The sequence below is a fragment of the Haliotis rubra genome, unplaced genomic scaffold (genome assembly GCF_003918875.1).
Source record: "Haliotis rubra isolate DU_JTF1 unplaced genomic scaffold, ASM391887v1 Scf976, whole genome shotgun sequence".
Lineage (NCBI taxonomy): Eukaryota > Metazoa > Mollusca > Gastropoda > Lepetellida > Haliotidae > Haliotis > Haliotis rubra.
In genome coordinates, this window is record NW_025767719.1 from 133,713 (window position 1) to 150,851 (window position 17,139).

At 38.3% G+C, this 17,139-nt stretch overlaps 1 protein-coding gene across 1 annotated transcript in view; it reads right to left on the reverse strand.

Moving 5' to 3' along the window:
* Positions 1 to 590: 590 nt before the first annotated feature.
* The window catches only part of LOC124265376, a 47,507-nt gene continuing 30,958 nt past the window's right edge, over positions 591 to 17,139 (reverse strand). Inside the window, exons 2-3 of the mRNA XM_046700150.1 lie at positions 2,203 to 2,346; positions 591 to 867 (exon numbers count right to left, since the gene is read on the reverse strand). Of these exons, the coding sequence (XP_046556106.1) occupies positions 764 to 867; positions 2,203 to 2,346 (248 nt within the window). The 3' untranslated portion in view covers positions 591 to 763. The remainder of the gene's footprint in view (positions 868 to 2,202; positions 2,347 to 17,139) is intronic.

Here is a 17,139-nt window from a genome sequence, read left to right on the forward strand (position 1 = left end):
AAGATGAAACAACAAGAGCACAAAAGCACTTAATACCCAAATCCCGCTGTGTTAAAAACCCGGAAGATAAACGGCTGCCACATCTGATCTGAAGTGCAAACTATTGTTTTATAGACGAATCTTCCCTGAATTTTGCAAATTGAAACAATTTGATATTTTAAAATTTTGTTGAGGCCTTGTTTGTTGATGAATAGATTTTGTAAATTTTAGTATGGTTAGAGTTCCGGGTTAAAGACAATAACGCCAAATCATCCTGTGAATAGTAAACGTATTCACCATGGTAACGTGTAAAACAATCATTACGTTAGCGTGATCATACGTTATATTTCATGCGAAACTTCCTAGTCAACCTGCGAGCGTCAAGACTGTCACATATTGCAGAGATAGCGAGTTTCCGTGTTTTGTCATGTCCTTACAATCCGAACAGCAGAGACCGATCTAGGAAATCTCGAACGTATCAGTCATCCATTGACAACCAGGAAACTACCTGCTAATAGTCAATGGCGACCATGAACAAAGCTGAAACATAAATATTGCTTGTCGCGGGCACTCGACAGCGGACTCAAACAAACTGAACCACAAAACAAAGATTATAAATCAATAATTTTATTGAGAAATCCACTGTTGCAAGTTTGTAGAGCACTTTCATGATAACATCCTCTATTCTCGTCAAGCTCTCGTATAGTCATAAAATCTCTTCAAGCACCGTGTTCAGCTGCACCAAATGTTTTCCTGTGTTATGATTGGCTGGGGTTGCGCATGCTCAGTGTTGACTGTGGAAGCAGTTCGTTATCCTCATCATTCGACAGAATTCGTTCCAGGGCGGGAGAACACCCATGTCTCTCTTCTTAGCAAGTACAGTGTCACCTGAAATTAGACGTACTTGGGTTTACAATTGCGTTCTGGGTTTTATATATTTTTAAATGATTTTTGTCGGTTTCCCTGGCAGCTGAAACAACTCTTAGATCAATCCAGTCACTCAGTCACTCATGCACGCAATGAGTTTTGATGTTTGTGTCTCCAGTTTTAGGTATGTATTTGTTCATTCTAACTTCAAGAAGACTAAAATTTGTACTTTTATATTTCCGTGGCTACTTAGTAAGATTTCACTTTTTTCACCAGGGAGGGCAATCTGGAAGGGAGGTTTGACAGATGTAATTTACAATACATCACGTTGTGTTAGTGATGTGATTATTGCGAGAGAAGGAATCGAGAAGAGAATGCTAGTTTTACAGACTAATTATACATGGGCTTACGGAACTTGGAAGTGATTTATCTCACTATATAAACATAAGAGACAGAGGTGATAACAGTGTGGAAATGTCGAGAGAGAGGGGTGGGGTGGGGGTTGGGGGATGTAAGAGAGGAGAGAGAGAGGCGATGGAGATGAGAGATGGAGAGAGATATGGAGAGAGACATGGAGAGAGGCGAGAGAGAGATGGAGAGTGGGATGGGGAGAGAGATAGATAGAGAGAGAGAGAGATGGGGGGGGGGGAGAGAGAGAGAGAGAGGGTAAGAGAGATGGAGAGAGGGGAGAGAGAGACTCCGAAAGCGAAAGACACAGGCACGTAATTCCACACACACACACACGCACTCACAAACACAAATACGACACACGTCCCAAAAGGAGAGAAGCGCGTAGATCCTGATCGCAATACCGGTGAATAAGGGATACACAAGGTCAGTCTTGCACCTGAGACTCCCCTCACCTTTACTGTGGAAGTCTGTATCGCTGGGTTGGGCTAGCTTATTGTTTCCACTCACCTTTACTGTGGAAGTCTGTATCCCTGGGCTGGGCTAGCTTATTGTTTCCACTCACCTTTACTGTGGAAGTCTGTATCCCTGGGTTGGGCTAGCTTATTGTTTCCACTCACCTTTACTGTGGAAGTCTGTATCCCTGGGTTGGGCTAGCTTATTGTTTCCACTCACCTTTACTGTGGAAGTCTGTATCCCTGGGTTGGGCTAGCTTATTGTTTCCACTCACCTTTACTGTGGAAGTCTGTATCCCTGGGTTGGGCTAGCTTATTGTTTCCATTCACCTTTACTGTGGAAGTCTGTATCGCTGGGTTGGGCTAGCTTAATGTTTCCACTCACCTTTACTGTGGAAGTCTGTATCCCTGGGTTGGGCTAGCTTATTGTTTCCACTCACCTACTGTGGAAGTCTGTATCCCTGGGTTGGGCTAGCTTATTGTTTCCACTCACCTTTACTGTGGAAGTCTGTATCCCTGGGCTGGGCTAGCTTATTGTTATCTGGCTGGTCGGTACTATGTGAAGATGCCTGCAGAAGGCCGTCGATATTATACAGCAGCTCAAGAAGGCGGGTCCTCGCGGGGGACGGCTGTGAATCTGAAACAGGGAGTATAGTATGTATATAGATATGTGGCAAAAATGGGAGAATATGTATACATATGTGGGGAACATGAGAATTATGTACACATATGAAGGGAATATAGTAGTATGCACATGTATGTATGTATGTATGTATGTAGATATGTGGCAAAAATGGGAGAATATGTTTACATATGTGGGGAATATGCATTCAAATGTGGGGAATATGAGAAATATGTACACAAATGTGGGGAATATGCATACAAATGTGGGGAATATGAGAAATATGTACACATATGTGGGGAATATGCATACAAATGTGGGGAATATGAGAAATATGTACACAAATGTGAGGAATATGCATACAAATGTGCGAAATATGATAATTATGTACACATATGTAGGGAATATGTACACATATGTGAGGAATATGAGAAATATGTACACATATGTGAGGAATATGAGAAATATGTATGCATATGTGGGGAATATGAGAAATATGTACACATATGTGGGAAATATGGGAAATATGTACACATATGTGGGGAATATGAGAAATATACATAAAATGTACACATATGTGGGGAATATAAGAAATATGTACACATATGTGGAAAATATGAGAAATATGTACACATATGTTGGGAATATGAGAAATATGTACACATATGTGGGAAATATGAGAAATATGTATGCATATGTGGGGAATATGAGAAATATGTACACATATGTGGGGAATATGAGAAATGTGTACACATAGTTGGGAATATGAGAAATATGTACACATAGTGAGGAATATGAGAAATATGTACACATATGTGGGAAATATGAGAAATATGTACTCATATGTGAGGAATATGAGACATATATATATACATATGTAAGGAATATGAGAAATATGTATAGGTACTTGGGGAATATGAGAAATATGTATGGATATGTGGGGAGTATGGGAACATTCTAAAAATGTGGGGGAAATGTCTACACGTGCGAGGAATATAGGAAATATGTACAGCATGGGTGCGGTGTTAAACAAACAAGCAAACAAACAAACAACATAAACAGCCAGGGGTAGTTCTGGACCAAGCGAAACATGAAAACCCTTATATTTATTGCAGTAGAGATTATATGTCTCTGTTACATGTTCACCCTCGATTACCCAGCTTATCATACATGTATCTCCACTTAAGAGATATCTTACTTGAAGGCGATCACACTATACACACAACAAAATAAGTGATTGATATTTCTTAATCGGGCGACCCGTGAAGATCCGGGTTAGAATTGGTCTCCAGTAACCCATGCTTGTTGTAAGAGGCGACTAACGGGATTGGGTGGTCACTCTCGCTGACTTGGTTGACACGTGTCATCGTATCCCATTTGCTTAGATCGATGCTCATGATGTTGATCACTGGATTGTCTGGTCCAGACTCTATTATGTAAAGCTTATATGCAACGCAAAACACAACTTTGCAGATTCTGATACCTTTCGGTATGGACTTACAGTAACAAATTATAAAAAATGCAAATTCAACTTATAAAGTTGAAAAATAACGCGATGAAAAAATTCCTGCGAAATCGGGGTTCAAACGATTCACTAAATTCACCCCAGCTGGGGTGAAAAGTGGTTTCAACAGCTGTGCTTCGCTGCGCACATAGCGCATGCGCAGTGAATAGGTTCGCGCGGCCTAAACCGGGATGCCTGTACAAACACAAACAGCGAGCGTATCGGCAAATGAACCAGCCAGTGAAAGACTTCGTTACACGCCCACCCGCTCTGACTGGGTTCGGTATCCCGGGTGCTTCGTTTCGAGGGTAGTAAACCCAAGTACAAAATACTACACTTATGATTTGCGATTGTACACTTATAAATTTGTTTATTTGTTGTTTTTTTCATAATCAGCAATGTATATTATATGTCATGAATAAGTAATACTAGTAATTGTGCTTTAATTATGATTATTTTGTTGGTTGCTTCTAAGCTTTAAAGACTGCCGACATATAGCTGGAATATTCCTGAGTGCGGCGTTAAACAACAAACCAATCCAATGTTAATCCGGCAACCGTTCAAATGTACCGTGTTTACTTCACAAAAGACACACCACAAAAACACAGAATTATAAAAGAAAAAAAAAAAAGAAGAATTCATGTTGAAACGAAATAAAACAAACCCCATACATTACCACTCATCAACAGGCATTCACGCGGAATAAGTGTGTCAAAAATTGGTTTCCGAACTGAACATAAGGAAATGCCACGACATTTAGCGAGGTGATCATATTCCACGTCAAAGGAACACTACCCCTCACATTCAACTGAATTACGCACAATATTTATTCTTTGGAAGATACAACAAAAGTTAATTTCTTTTGAAATTTGTAATGCAATCTACTTTCTATTTAAATCGCATGACCGAATCTAGGACAAATCATTTAAGGATGATTTATTGTATATCATTATGCTGGAGTAATTAGGTTGTTGTTTCCATATGACTTACTTATTGTTCACTGTTTTATAACACAGAAATGTTTAATGCAAGCTCGGGGTGAAGGACGTACACGATCAGCATCTTAAAAATTGGAGTGGAAATTTAACGAAATCAGATCCATCGAAACGAATTTCAAGATTTAAGCCTCTTTCGGTTCATGGAATTGGTGAGTAAGTGGTGTTCTAAGTCGCTTTTAGCAGCATGACATTTAAAGCAATGAAAGCTCAGGGGCCCAGGAATGAGTTAGTAAATGGAATCCTGTTTCGCGTCAGTGAGTGAGTATGATTTTACGCTGCTTTTAGCACTATCCATGCGGTGGTGGACACCAGAAACGGGCTTGACATATTGTACACGCGTCGGGTTTTGAGCTTGGATCTTCGGCGTGACGAGCGAGCGTTTGAACCACGAGACAAAGTGTCTTTAATTGTGCATATATGTAATAATCGAAACACGTTAAGTGAGCGAGCGAGTGAGTGAGTTTAGTTTTACGACGCACTCAGCAATATTCCAGCTATATGGCGGCGGTCTGAAAATAATTGAGTCTGGACCAGAAAATCCAGTGATCAAGATCATGAGGATCAATCTACGCAATTGGGATACGATGACATGTGTCAGCCAAATCAGCGAGCCTCACCACCCGATCCCTTTAGTCGCCTCTTACGGTAATAAATAGCCCGGGAAAGCCACATTAAAAAAAAATACAGTTAAAATGGTGTGCCTCAACCGGCAATGGGCATGGTTGAGTGATCGTCTGAATGTGGCTCTCCCGGGAATGCGCTATTAGCTAATCCATGCTACCGTAAATAATAGGCATCAATTATTGAAATATTCATTATGTAAAATCTAGAAATCCAGTTGAATTGTTCGTGGAGGAATGTCCAGATCACGCAAACTAGCTGCCTCACGTAGGTACTCAAACACCTTTTACGAATTATTTATGATTATACAAGTAGAGAATGCACGATTAAAAAACAAAATAAACATAAACAGATTAATGTTATCATATGTTGAATTGTTAACTAAAAACTTCAACGGGAATAAAGAGTCACCCATCATATGTTTACTAAACAAACAAGTCACTAAAACAGTTTCAATCCATTGTGATCAATGGGTGACGCTGATTAGAAAATCGATTGATTCCCTTACGCATTGTGGCTTTTGGCGATTCACGGCACCGAGGTTTGTATTGAAATGTGGCTTTAGCGACAATTGTTATTTTTCAAATGTGGCTTTCCCCGGCCGGCCCCCTCTTACGACAAGCATGGGTTGTTGAAAACCATGAAGAGAGGAGTGGCGTGGCATAAGATGTAAGTCTGAACTTACATTTGTGAACCTACAGCAAGTGTTTTTTTTGAAAATTGATAAAGCGATTTCGTTTTCAGGTAACGTTTGAAGAACGCCTGGTGCAACAAATATTTCTAAAACCCTGTCTGACTCAGATCATGACGATCCGCTCGCCTATTGTGTATAGGGAGCATAAACAATAATGTCCTTAACACGACAATAGCTAATATATCTAAAAAATGAAAAGTACTCGCGACAACTCGACTACGTGGCTCCAGCTGAAATAAGTAACGTGACAAATGCGAGTTAGGTATAGGTTTCACATTATTATATCAAATATCAAATTTCATATTTCCTATACAAGTTTAACAAAATCAAACTTTTAGGCATTTGTTTCACATTAACAGTGTTTTAGAATAAGATGTTTTAAAATACGAAACTTTTAGATGTGTTTCACAATAACATTTTTAAGATATAAATGTCACAATAACAACCTTTAGATATTAGATTTTCAGTAATTTTGATATATATTTCTGGTAAGTTTTCTTATGGCATGTGTTTTAGAATAAGAATTTTATATTTGTGTTTTTACAATAAGAATTATTACACATATATTTCACAATAAGAATGTTTACTTATATGTTGTACAATATGAATGTTTACACATATCTTTCACTGTAAGAATCTTTTAGACATGCGTTTTACAATAAGAATCTTTTAAACATGCGTTTTACAATAAGACTCGTTTAGACATGCGTTTTACAATAAGAATCTTCTAGACATGCGTTTTACCATTAGAATCTTTTAGACATGCGTTTTACAATGAGAATCTAATAGACATGTGTTTTATAATAAGACTCGTTTAGACATGCGTTTTACAATAAGAATCTTTTAGATATATATTTCACAATAAGAACCTTTACATATATGTTTCACAACTAGAATGTTTTAGATGTATGTTTCACAATAAGAATCTTAGAGATGTATGTTTCACAAAAAGAATCTTAGAGATGTATGTTTCACAATAAGAATCTTAGAGTTGTATCTTTCAAAGTAAGAATGTTTTAGATATATGTTTCACAATAAGAATCTTAGACATGCATGTTTCACAAAAAGAGTCATAGAAATGTATGGTTCAAAGTAAGAATGTTTTAGATGTATGTTTCACAATAAGAATCATAGATATGTATGTTTCACAACAAGAATCTTAGAGTTGTATGTTTCACAATAAGAATCTTAGAGATGTATGTTTCACAATAAGAATCTTAGAGATGTATGATTCACAATAAGAATCTTAGAGATGTATGTTTCACAATAAGAATCTTAGAGATATATGATTCACAATAAGAATCTTAGAGTTGTATGTTTCACAAAAAGAATCATGGATATGTATGTTTCACAATAAGAATCTTAGAGATGTATGCTTCACAATAAGAATCTTAGAGATGTATGTTTCACAATAAGAATCTTAGAGATGTATGATTCACAATAAGAATCTTAGAGATGTATGATTCACAATAAGAATCTTAGAGATGTATGTTTCACAATAAGAATCTTAGAGATGTATGTTTCACAATAAGAATCTTAGAGATGTATGATTCACAATAAGAATCTTAGAGTTGTATGTTTCACAATAAGAATCTTAGAGATGTATGATTCACAATAAGAATCTTAGAGTTGTATGTTTCACAATAAGAATCTTAGAGATGTATGTTTCACAATAAGAATCTTAGAGATATATGATTCACAATAAGAATCTTAGAGTTGTATGTTTCACAAAAAGAATCATGGATATGTATGTTTCACAATAAGAATCTTAGAGATGTATGCTTCACAATAAGAATCTTAGAGATGTATCTTTCAAAGTAAGAATGTTTTAGATATATGTTTCACAATAAGAACAGAGTTGTATGTTTCACAATAAGAATCTTAGAGTTGTATCTTTCAAAGTAAGAATGTTTTAGATATATGTTTCACAATAAGAATCTTAGACATGCATGTTTCACAAAAAGAGTCATAGAAATGTATGGTTCAAAGTAAGAATGTTTTAGATGTATGTTTTACAATAAGAATCTTAGATATGTCAATGTTTCACAATAAGAATTTTAGAGTCGTATGTTTCACAATAAGAAGCTCGGAGATGTATGTTTCACAATAAGAGTCTTAGATATGTCAATGTTTCACAATAAGAATTTTAGAGTTGTATGTTTCACAATAAGAAGCTCGGAGATGTATGTTTCACAATAAGAGTCTTAGATATGTCAATGTTTCACAATAAGAATTTTAGAGTTGTATGTTTCACAATAAGAAGCTCGGAAATGTATGTTTCACAATAAGAGTTTTAGATATGTCAATGTTTCACAATAAGAATTTTAGAGTTGTATGTTTCACAATAAGAAGCTCGGAGATGTATGTTTCACAATAAGAGTCTTAGATATGTCAATGTTTCACAATAAGAATTTTAGAGTTGTATGTTTCACAATAAGAAGCTCGGAGATGTACTTTTCACAGTAAGAATCTTTTAGATATAAGTTTCACAATAACAATAGTTTACATTGTTGTTTCTCGTTAACACATTATAAGATAGATCTCATAGAATGTATTCATACAGAAATGCGAAATGTGATATTTCAGGCAACAAACTTGTACGCGGGCACGAATTCCCATCATAATTCATTCTTCAAAGGTTGGTGCTCAAAGTGAACGTACATTTGGTAAAAAGAATCTTCAAACAAACTAAAGGTCACTTATACGCACCGATAGTAAAATGTTAGAAATGAAGTATTTAATGTTGTAATAAAGATTTTTATTTGCAGATGAACAATCACAATAAAGACACAAATCAAATCTCAAGAAAAAATGCTGATGTATTTAGGTCATTAAAAAAGGATGCCATTTGGAAACACGTCATGTGACCTGTGACGTCATATGCAAGTTGTGTTCCTTTTTTTAACACTATCTGTTTGTTTGTTTGTTGTATAACGCCGCACAAAGCAATATTCCAGCTATATGGTATCGATCTGTAAATAATCGAGTCTGGATCAGACATTCCAGTGATCAACTTTATGAGGATCAATCTAAGCAAACGGTGAGTGAGTGAGGTTAGTTTTACGCCACACTCAGCAATATTCCAGCTATATGGCGGCGATCTGTAAATAATCGAGTCTGGACCAGATAATCCAGTGATCAACAGCATGAGCATCGATTTGCGCAATTGGGAACCGATGAAATGTGTCAACCAAGTCAGCGAGCCTGACCACCCGACCCCGTTAGTCGCCTTTTACGACAAGCATGGGGTGCTAAAACCAATTCTAAACCAGATCTTCATCGTCGTCATCTTCACCGTCGTCGTCGTCATCTACGCCGTCAAACATCCAGTGTTAGGCATTAATAAAGCAACTCCCTCCTTGTTTATTGCATAGAAATAATATGTAAGAATATGCAATAAACAAGAAGTTGTTATCCATAAAATCGTTTGCTATATTATTGACTCCCCAACTTCTATATCAACCCATTAATGTGGAAGGCCAGGGGTCCCGTTCCTCAAAGCGATCGTAGCGCTACGACTGTCGTAAGTCTATGTTAAAGTATGGGAGATACGATCATCTTAGCGCTACGACTGTCGTAAGTCTATGTTAAAGTATGGGAGTTACGATCATCTTAGCGCTACGACTGTCGTAAGTCTATGTTAAAGTATGGGAGTTACGATCATCTTAGCGCTACGACTGTCGTAAGTCTATGTTAAAGTATGGGAGTTACGATCAACTTAGCGCTACGACTGTGGTAAGTCTATGTTAAAGTATGGGAATTACGATCACCTTAGCGCTACGACTGTCGTAAGTCTATGTTAAAGTATGGGAGTTACGATCAACTTAGCGCTACGACTGTCGTAAGTCTATGTTAAAGTATGGGAGACACGATCATCTTAGCGCTACGACAGTCGTAAGTCTATGTTAAAGAATGGGAGATACGATCACCTTAGCGCTACGACTGTCGTAAGTCTATGTTAAAGTATGGGAGTTACGGTCAACTTAGAGCTACGAACGCTTTGTGGAAGAGGGGGCCCAGCTTAGTAAACACATTTTGTAAATATCTTGAAGTTGGAGGGACGGTAGGGTAGCCTAGAGGTTAAAGCTTTCGCTCGTCACGCCGATGACCTGGGTTCGATTCCTCACAGGGGTACAATGTGTGAAGCCCATTACTGGTGTTCCCCGTCGTGATATAGCTGGAATATGGCTAAATGCGGCGTAAAACTAAACTCACTCACTCACTGAAGTTAGATTAGTATTGAAAGTCGAATAAAAGGAATAAATATTCGCCTGGTCTACCCATATAAATACATGTATATCAATATAAATTTTTTCTAAATTCTTAGTTTCAGTAACGACATATCGTAGGGCGAAAAATGTAAACATCCCTGGAATTATTTCTATTGTCAAAGCGATCTTTACAGTCGCCGATCAAAATATACTAACCCTGTCAAATACATTTTTTTAAAACTCCCCAGCCTGTCAGTTAACCAAGCGAAGGCAACCTCATCGATATTATCATAACTGTACTTTTCACCCACAGAAACTACAATCACTGATGATATTTTATAATCTAGTTCATCAAGATAAACGACATGGAACACCTACTTTTCACAATATCGAGTCCACAGATATCATTCAGCTGTCAAGCTTCATGTCGTTGCGAGGCTTGGCAAGGTAAGACGATCTCCGATGAAACGTTTGCCACTCGAAATGATAAAATATATATCCACGCGGACATGTTTTGATGCGAAACAAAGTACATTGACATCATGTTAACTCCAGAGTCCAGTTACTGATTGTTGTCAGGTATGGATAGATGTTTCTCTGGTGTGTGGACAGGAATAGTTGTAGTAGTAGTGGTAGTAGTAGTAGTAGTAGTAGTAGTAGTAGTAGTAGTAGTAGTAGTAGTAGTAGTAGTAGTAGCAGCAGCAGCAGCAGCAGCAGCAGCAGTAGTAGTAGTAGTAGTAGTAACAGCAGTGGTAATAGTAGTTGTTGTAGTAGTACATGAAGTAGTATTAAGAGCGGTGGTAGTAGTAGTAGTAGTAGTTGTTGTGGTAGTCGTAGTAGTAGTAGTTGTTGTGGTAGTCGTAGTAGTAGTAGTTGTTGTGGTAGTCGTAGTAGTAGTAGTAGTTGTTGTTGTGGTAGTAGTAGATGAAGTTGTAGTAAGAGCAGTAGTTGAAGCAGCAGCAGCAGCAGCAGTAGTAGTAGTAGCAGTAGTAGTTGTAGTAGTAGTAGAAGAAGTAGTAGTAACAGCAGTGGTAATAGTAGTTGGTGTAGTCGTAGATGTAGTAGTATTAAGAGCGGTGGTAGAAATAGTTGTTGTAGAAAGAGTAGTAGTAGTAGTAGTAGTAGTAGTAGTAGTGGTAGTGGTAGTAGGTAGTAGTAGTGGTAGTAGTGGTAGTAGTAGTAGTAGTAGTAGTAGTAGTAGTAGTAGTAGTAGTAGTGGTAGTGGTAGTGGTAGTAGTGGTGGTAGGAGTAGGAGTAGTAGTAGTGGTAGTAGTAGTAGTAGTAGTAGTAGTAGTAGTAGTAGTAGTAGTGGTAGTAGTAGTGGTAGTGGTGGTGGTGGCAGTAGTAGTAGTAGTGGCAGCAGTAGTGGTAGTAGTAGCAGTAGTAGTAGTGAGTAGTAGTAGTAGCAGTGGTAGTGGCAGTGGTAGCAGCAGGAGTGGTGTGGAGCAGGTAGTAGTGAGTAGTAGTAGTAGTAGTGGTAGTGGTAGTAGTAGTAGTAGTAGTAGTAGTAGTAGTAGTAGTAGTAGTAGTAGTAGTAGTAGTAGTAGTAGTAGTAGTAGTAGTGGTAGTAGTAGTAGTAGAATCACCACTATTTTGCTCCCGCCGTGCGGTCGGCCACTAATGCCTATAGTTCCCATCCTGTACAACCATCACGACTGACACAACACAATTACACTGGCGTGGGTTGTACTCGCACAGCCAACGCTCTTTGAAGAATGTTACTGTGTGGGAATCTATAAAATAAATCGGAATCATTCAGGCGTGTCAAAACTTCTGACATCGGTGTCCTATTTATATGGGCCATTGTTTGAAACCAATTTGCTGCAGCAAAAGCGAGAAAAAAACTTGAAGTGTCAAGTTGGCGGAAACAAATTACCACGACTTTCTTAAAATAGCAAACAATTTAGTTACAATAGAAAAAGTTTCCTAAAGTGTGTCAGCGAAAGGGAGGGGTTGGGGGTTGGGGAATGTCAGAGGAAGAGACGAGAGTGCAAGAGTGAGAGAGAGAGAGAGAGAGAGAGAGAGAGAGAGAGAGAGAGAGAGAGAGAGAGAGAGAGACAGACAGACAGACAGACAGACAGACAGACAGACAGACAGACAGACAAGGACAGACAGACAAGAACACACAGGAACACACAGAACAGCGACTACGCAAGAAGACAATGGGTTGTTTGTTTCATTCAGCTTGATAACACTGTTATGGTCGACATAGAAACATCGCTCTATATCAATAAAGTCGTATACTTCGTTATTGTTCAATCGTTGTCCGACATTGGAAGCGCGTTTTCATGCCTAAATATATTAGAGTACACAACTCGGTTTGGAATTGTTTGCCATTTGTTACTCATTAACATTCTGACCCGTGAAGATCCAGGTTAGAATTGATCTTCAGTAACCCATGCTTGTACCCCACATGGGTACAATATGTGAAGCCCATTTCTGGTGTCCCCCGTCGCGATGTTGCTGGAATATTGCTAAAAGCGGCGTAAAACTAAACTCAGTCAGTCACATTAGGAGTCAATGGAGTCCACGCCCACTGTTTTGTGATTAGAGAAGTCGTGGGTAATACAAGAAGATTATGAAGCCTATCTGGCAACATGTGCTCAAACAAGTGTATTATTCCTGCCAGGATAAGCGCGTCACCAACTGCGTTCCATGATGCAAATATCAGCATGTCTGTGTAGATCGTGTTTCCTGAATATACACATTGACCACTATTCAGCGATATAATTAACATAAAAATTGGCCGCCCATTGGCGTGGATAATGTACTGGTTAGTGTCCATTGTCTTGTCCAGAATATTATTCTATATAAATATGTATCTTACCATAAGAATAATGTACGTACATTATCGTGTCTTACGAATGCAAATCGATGAAAGGGATATACATGTATCTCTAATTTTGTTTTTCTTGTCTGCTAGATTCTATGTCATCTCATAATCTAGTACTGGCTAATCGCCTAACTCTGGCACTCTTATTATGATCCGATACCCGTCCTTCAAACAGTTCAAAATTGACACTGAGGTGTTCGGAAAAATAAATACATGTACCTTGTTCACTGGTCCCTCGGGCCCATGGGTTAATGTACCCATGGGTTAATGTTTGTTTGGGCCCATGGGTTAATGTTTGTTTATTTTCACCTCGCCCTTAGGGCTCTTTGGGCTCAGGGAACATGAACAATCATCGAGGGTACAGACACCCTCATTTTAATCTTTCAAAAACATTGTGTCCAGATATTCAAGCTGGCACTGTTTACAATATATTGAGTGCTGACACTTGTGTGACCATTCAGTATTTAGTTTAAACCCTTGGCATCATATATGAACAAGTGAAAACATTAGAATATGTTATGTCCTTATGATTACGTCATCTGAAAGGGGGATGGGTAGTGTCTCCAAAACAAGCTCTTTCAATAAACATCATGGGGGGAGTCACTTTAACAAGCGATTGTAGTTTCAAATTGCATTTTTATGCACTTTGATATCTATGTTTGATTCTAGAGGCCTATCTCAAACACACAAAATGTTTCTTGCATATTTTGTTTCCTGAAGTTTGTGATGCATGTATTGTAGATTTTGCGCAAGCGTCCTCGTACTTTAACTATAATAGTTCAGGGCGAAAGTGTGTTTTATTACACTATACATGGTGGTAGAGCGAACTGTATTTCTTAATCTGCTTGAGGTTGACAGATAATATGTAGAAAAATAAAACATAAAAACACCTGCATTTGTATAATTTTCTAGGTGAGGCCGACTACTTTTGGGACGCCCCTCGTACAATGAATATGAATGAGTATAAGTGAAATTTAAAAGTTCGAATTTACTTTTTTCAAAAGTGGTAATTACCAGAAAAAAGTTGTTATTACCAATTTTAAAACAGAAAATTCAAAAAACCATTTTGACCCCTCTGGGCTTTCGTAAAATACAGATCTCGCCGACAATGCACACGTTACTCAACAGCCTATCTGTTTATATGCGAGAAATAAATTGGTCCAAATGAACTCGACTTAGTTGAATCATCAAAGGCGTTATGCTTGTGAATCACGTGCAACTGTCACGCACCTGCATGTGATAGATACATCACGTGCTGCACGGACTGCCTCGAAGAACATGCGCGAAACCACCACACGCAAAGGCGATTGTTTTGCCAGGACTTCTTGACGTGGGGCGCGGTCAACCAAGCGTTCAGATTTTGAATCTATACTACCCATTATAGTTTAGAGTCACTGGTGTAAATGTAGCCACGTACTTCAGTCAACTGTTCTAACTAGATTTTGCAAAATATTCCGTACTGTTTAAAGGTACTGTTTACACATGAACTGATGTATTGTAAAACAAATTCGTAACGTTGAAAAGATTTTGTTGAGGGCTGAGCCAGGCGCGTAGCAAGCCAGTTTTTTTTCGTGTAAGCCCGACAGGTTGCAAAGCTTATATTTAGATACTATTGAGGGCTTGCCCTACCTCTTTAGCAAAAATCATGTGTAAGCCCGGGCTTTTTTCTATAATGTTAGCTACGCCCCTGGGAGCGGAAGGGAAAATAATGTGGTTCAGGGACTGTGAGACAGGCAAGGGAGCGGTGCAATAATTGTTTTAAAGGCGAACACGTGATCGTTTATGATTGTATCTGCCAGTCATATTACAAGCATGTTGCAAACATGTTTTAAGCATGTGTAGCAGCAGATGCGTCATTCCTGTATCGTCTATTGTTTTGTCGATTGACATTCGAAGAGAACAAAACATCTGCTCGTACATTAAAGAAAATCACTAACCATTGACCAACAAACACCACCCGTCAAACGGGGACAGTGAAACACGTGGTCAAGCGGACAGCGTTCATGGAGTCAATCTATAACGTAAACATAATATAATTCATTTTTTAAAGTGTAAACATGACATCTTTTATTCTGCTTAAGGAGGCTTCAAAATTAACTCTTGCCTTCATCTGCAGCATCCAGAGCAAATGAATAGTAGGCCCCATTGATATGTTGGTTGGTTTGTTGTATACACATGTCATCGGTTCCCAATTGCATAGATCGATGCTCGTGCTGTTGATCACTGGATTGTCTGGCCCAGACTCGATTATTTACAGACCGCCGCCATATAGCTGGAATATTGCTGAGTGCGGCATAAAACTGAACTCACTCACTACTTCTACCTCAAGTTATCTCTCATTCTACTCTGGATTTAAATCTGACTTTAACACAGAAACATATATTACCTGTCTTCGAGACAAGTCCTTGGTACGTGCATTTCGTAAATTGAGAATAGCATTGAACAATCTGAAGGTAAATGCATACAGGAAGGAGAAACAACAGTACGATTATAACATCTGCTGTGAACATTTGCATGGATCCCGACATCGAAGATGAAGTATACTTATAATGTTCCTCTCTACAATATCCTGCACTCCGAATGAAATATTTACCTTGGCTAACCTAAGTAGTACCAAACAAATGTAACTTCATCAAACTGATTTCTTCACAAATTCCACAAACAATCAAATTACTGTTACTCTGTTTGAAGCATGTATTTAATACACGCCGTTCTTAATTCTTAGTTTTGTTAATTATATCAAACACGTGACATAATGTGTCCTGGTGTAATTGTACTTTAGGTCATATGGCCTGCAGTATTGAATAAACGAGTCTGAGTTAAAGTACTTTAGAACTGTCTTTCATTTTGTGTTCATTGGTCATACGGGCAGCGTTCATGAAGTTTATCTACACCGTAAACAGTATAGATGTATTATTACCTACGATGGCGAACATATATTTGATTGGGTTCATATTTTTCATCAGTTTACCTGATGATGGGGCCAGAAGGCTAAAGCCCTGAAACGTTGTACTCGAGAATAAAAAGAAGATGTAACCCAGAAAAATCTCTATGTTCATCAAATATCATCTTCTAAAATGCCAATCAAGCATCTTCTTTAGAACTGTCTTTCATTTTGTGTTCATTGGTCAAACGGGCAGCGTTCATGAAGTTTATCTACACCGTAAACAGTATAGATGTATTATTACCTACGAGGGCGAACATATAGGGGTTCATATTTTTCATACGATTCCCTAGGGCAAAATATCACTCTGTCATGGTGACGTGACGTCATGAACAAAGCTATGACGTCACGTTTCTTCTGTGACGTTGCGTTCTACATGCGGCGACGGCGGGTAGCGAGCCTATGTTTGAAAGAAGATTTGGGTTATTTTCCTCAATTTGACGACTTCGGTAATAAACAGAATATTATATTCGTGCCCATATCGTACTATGTTTACGACACTCGTGCCTAAATATCGGTATATCCCTCGCTCTCGCTCGGGAAATACCAATATTTAGGCACTCGCGTCGTAAACGTGGTATGACATGGGCACTCATATAATATCCACTATTTATTTACAGGTTTTAATGGACATAATGGTATCTTCTTCTTTCATTCTGGGGGCTGTGGGGTAAAATAGACTATAGTGGTTACAGCGTTCGCTGATCCGTTCATCATAGCGTGATGGTGGTCAGACAAGGTTGCATGGAGACTAGATATTTGTTTCAGCTAGTTTGAAGCTTAATTGTGTTATTCAAGTATTGTACTGGTTATATGTGTTATGTTTTTATTAATAAAACCCAACACACTCCAAATGATCAGGTCCGCGATTCATGATCGGTATATTCGAGCCGGAACATCCGAATTGTTGTGTGACAGTATCACAGTGACGCAAACTATCAAACTAGTCTTCACATTAGCCGTCAGTATATGGTATATAACAATAACACATATCTCACTTTCT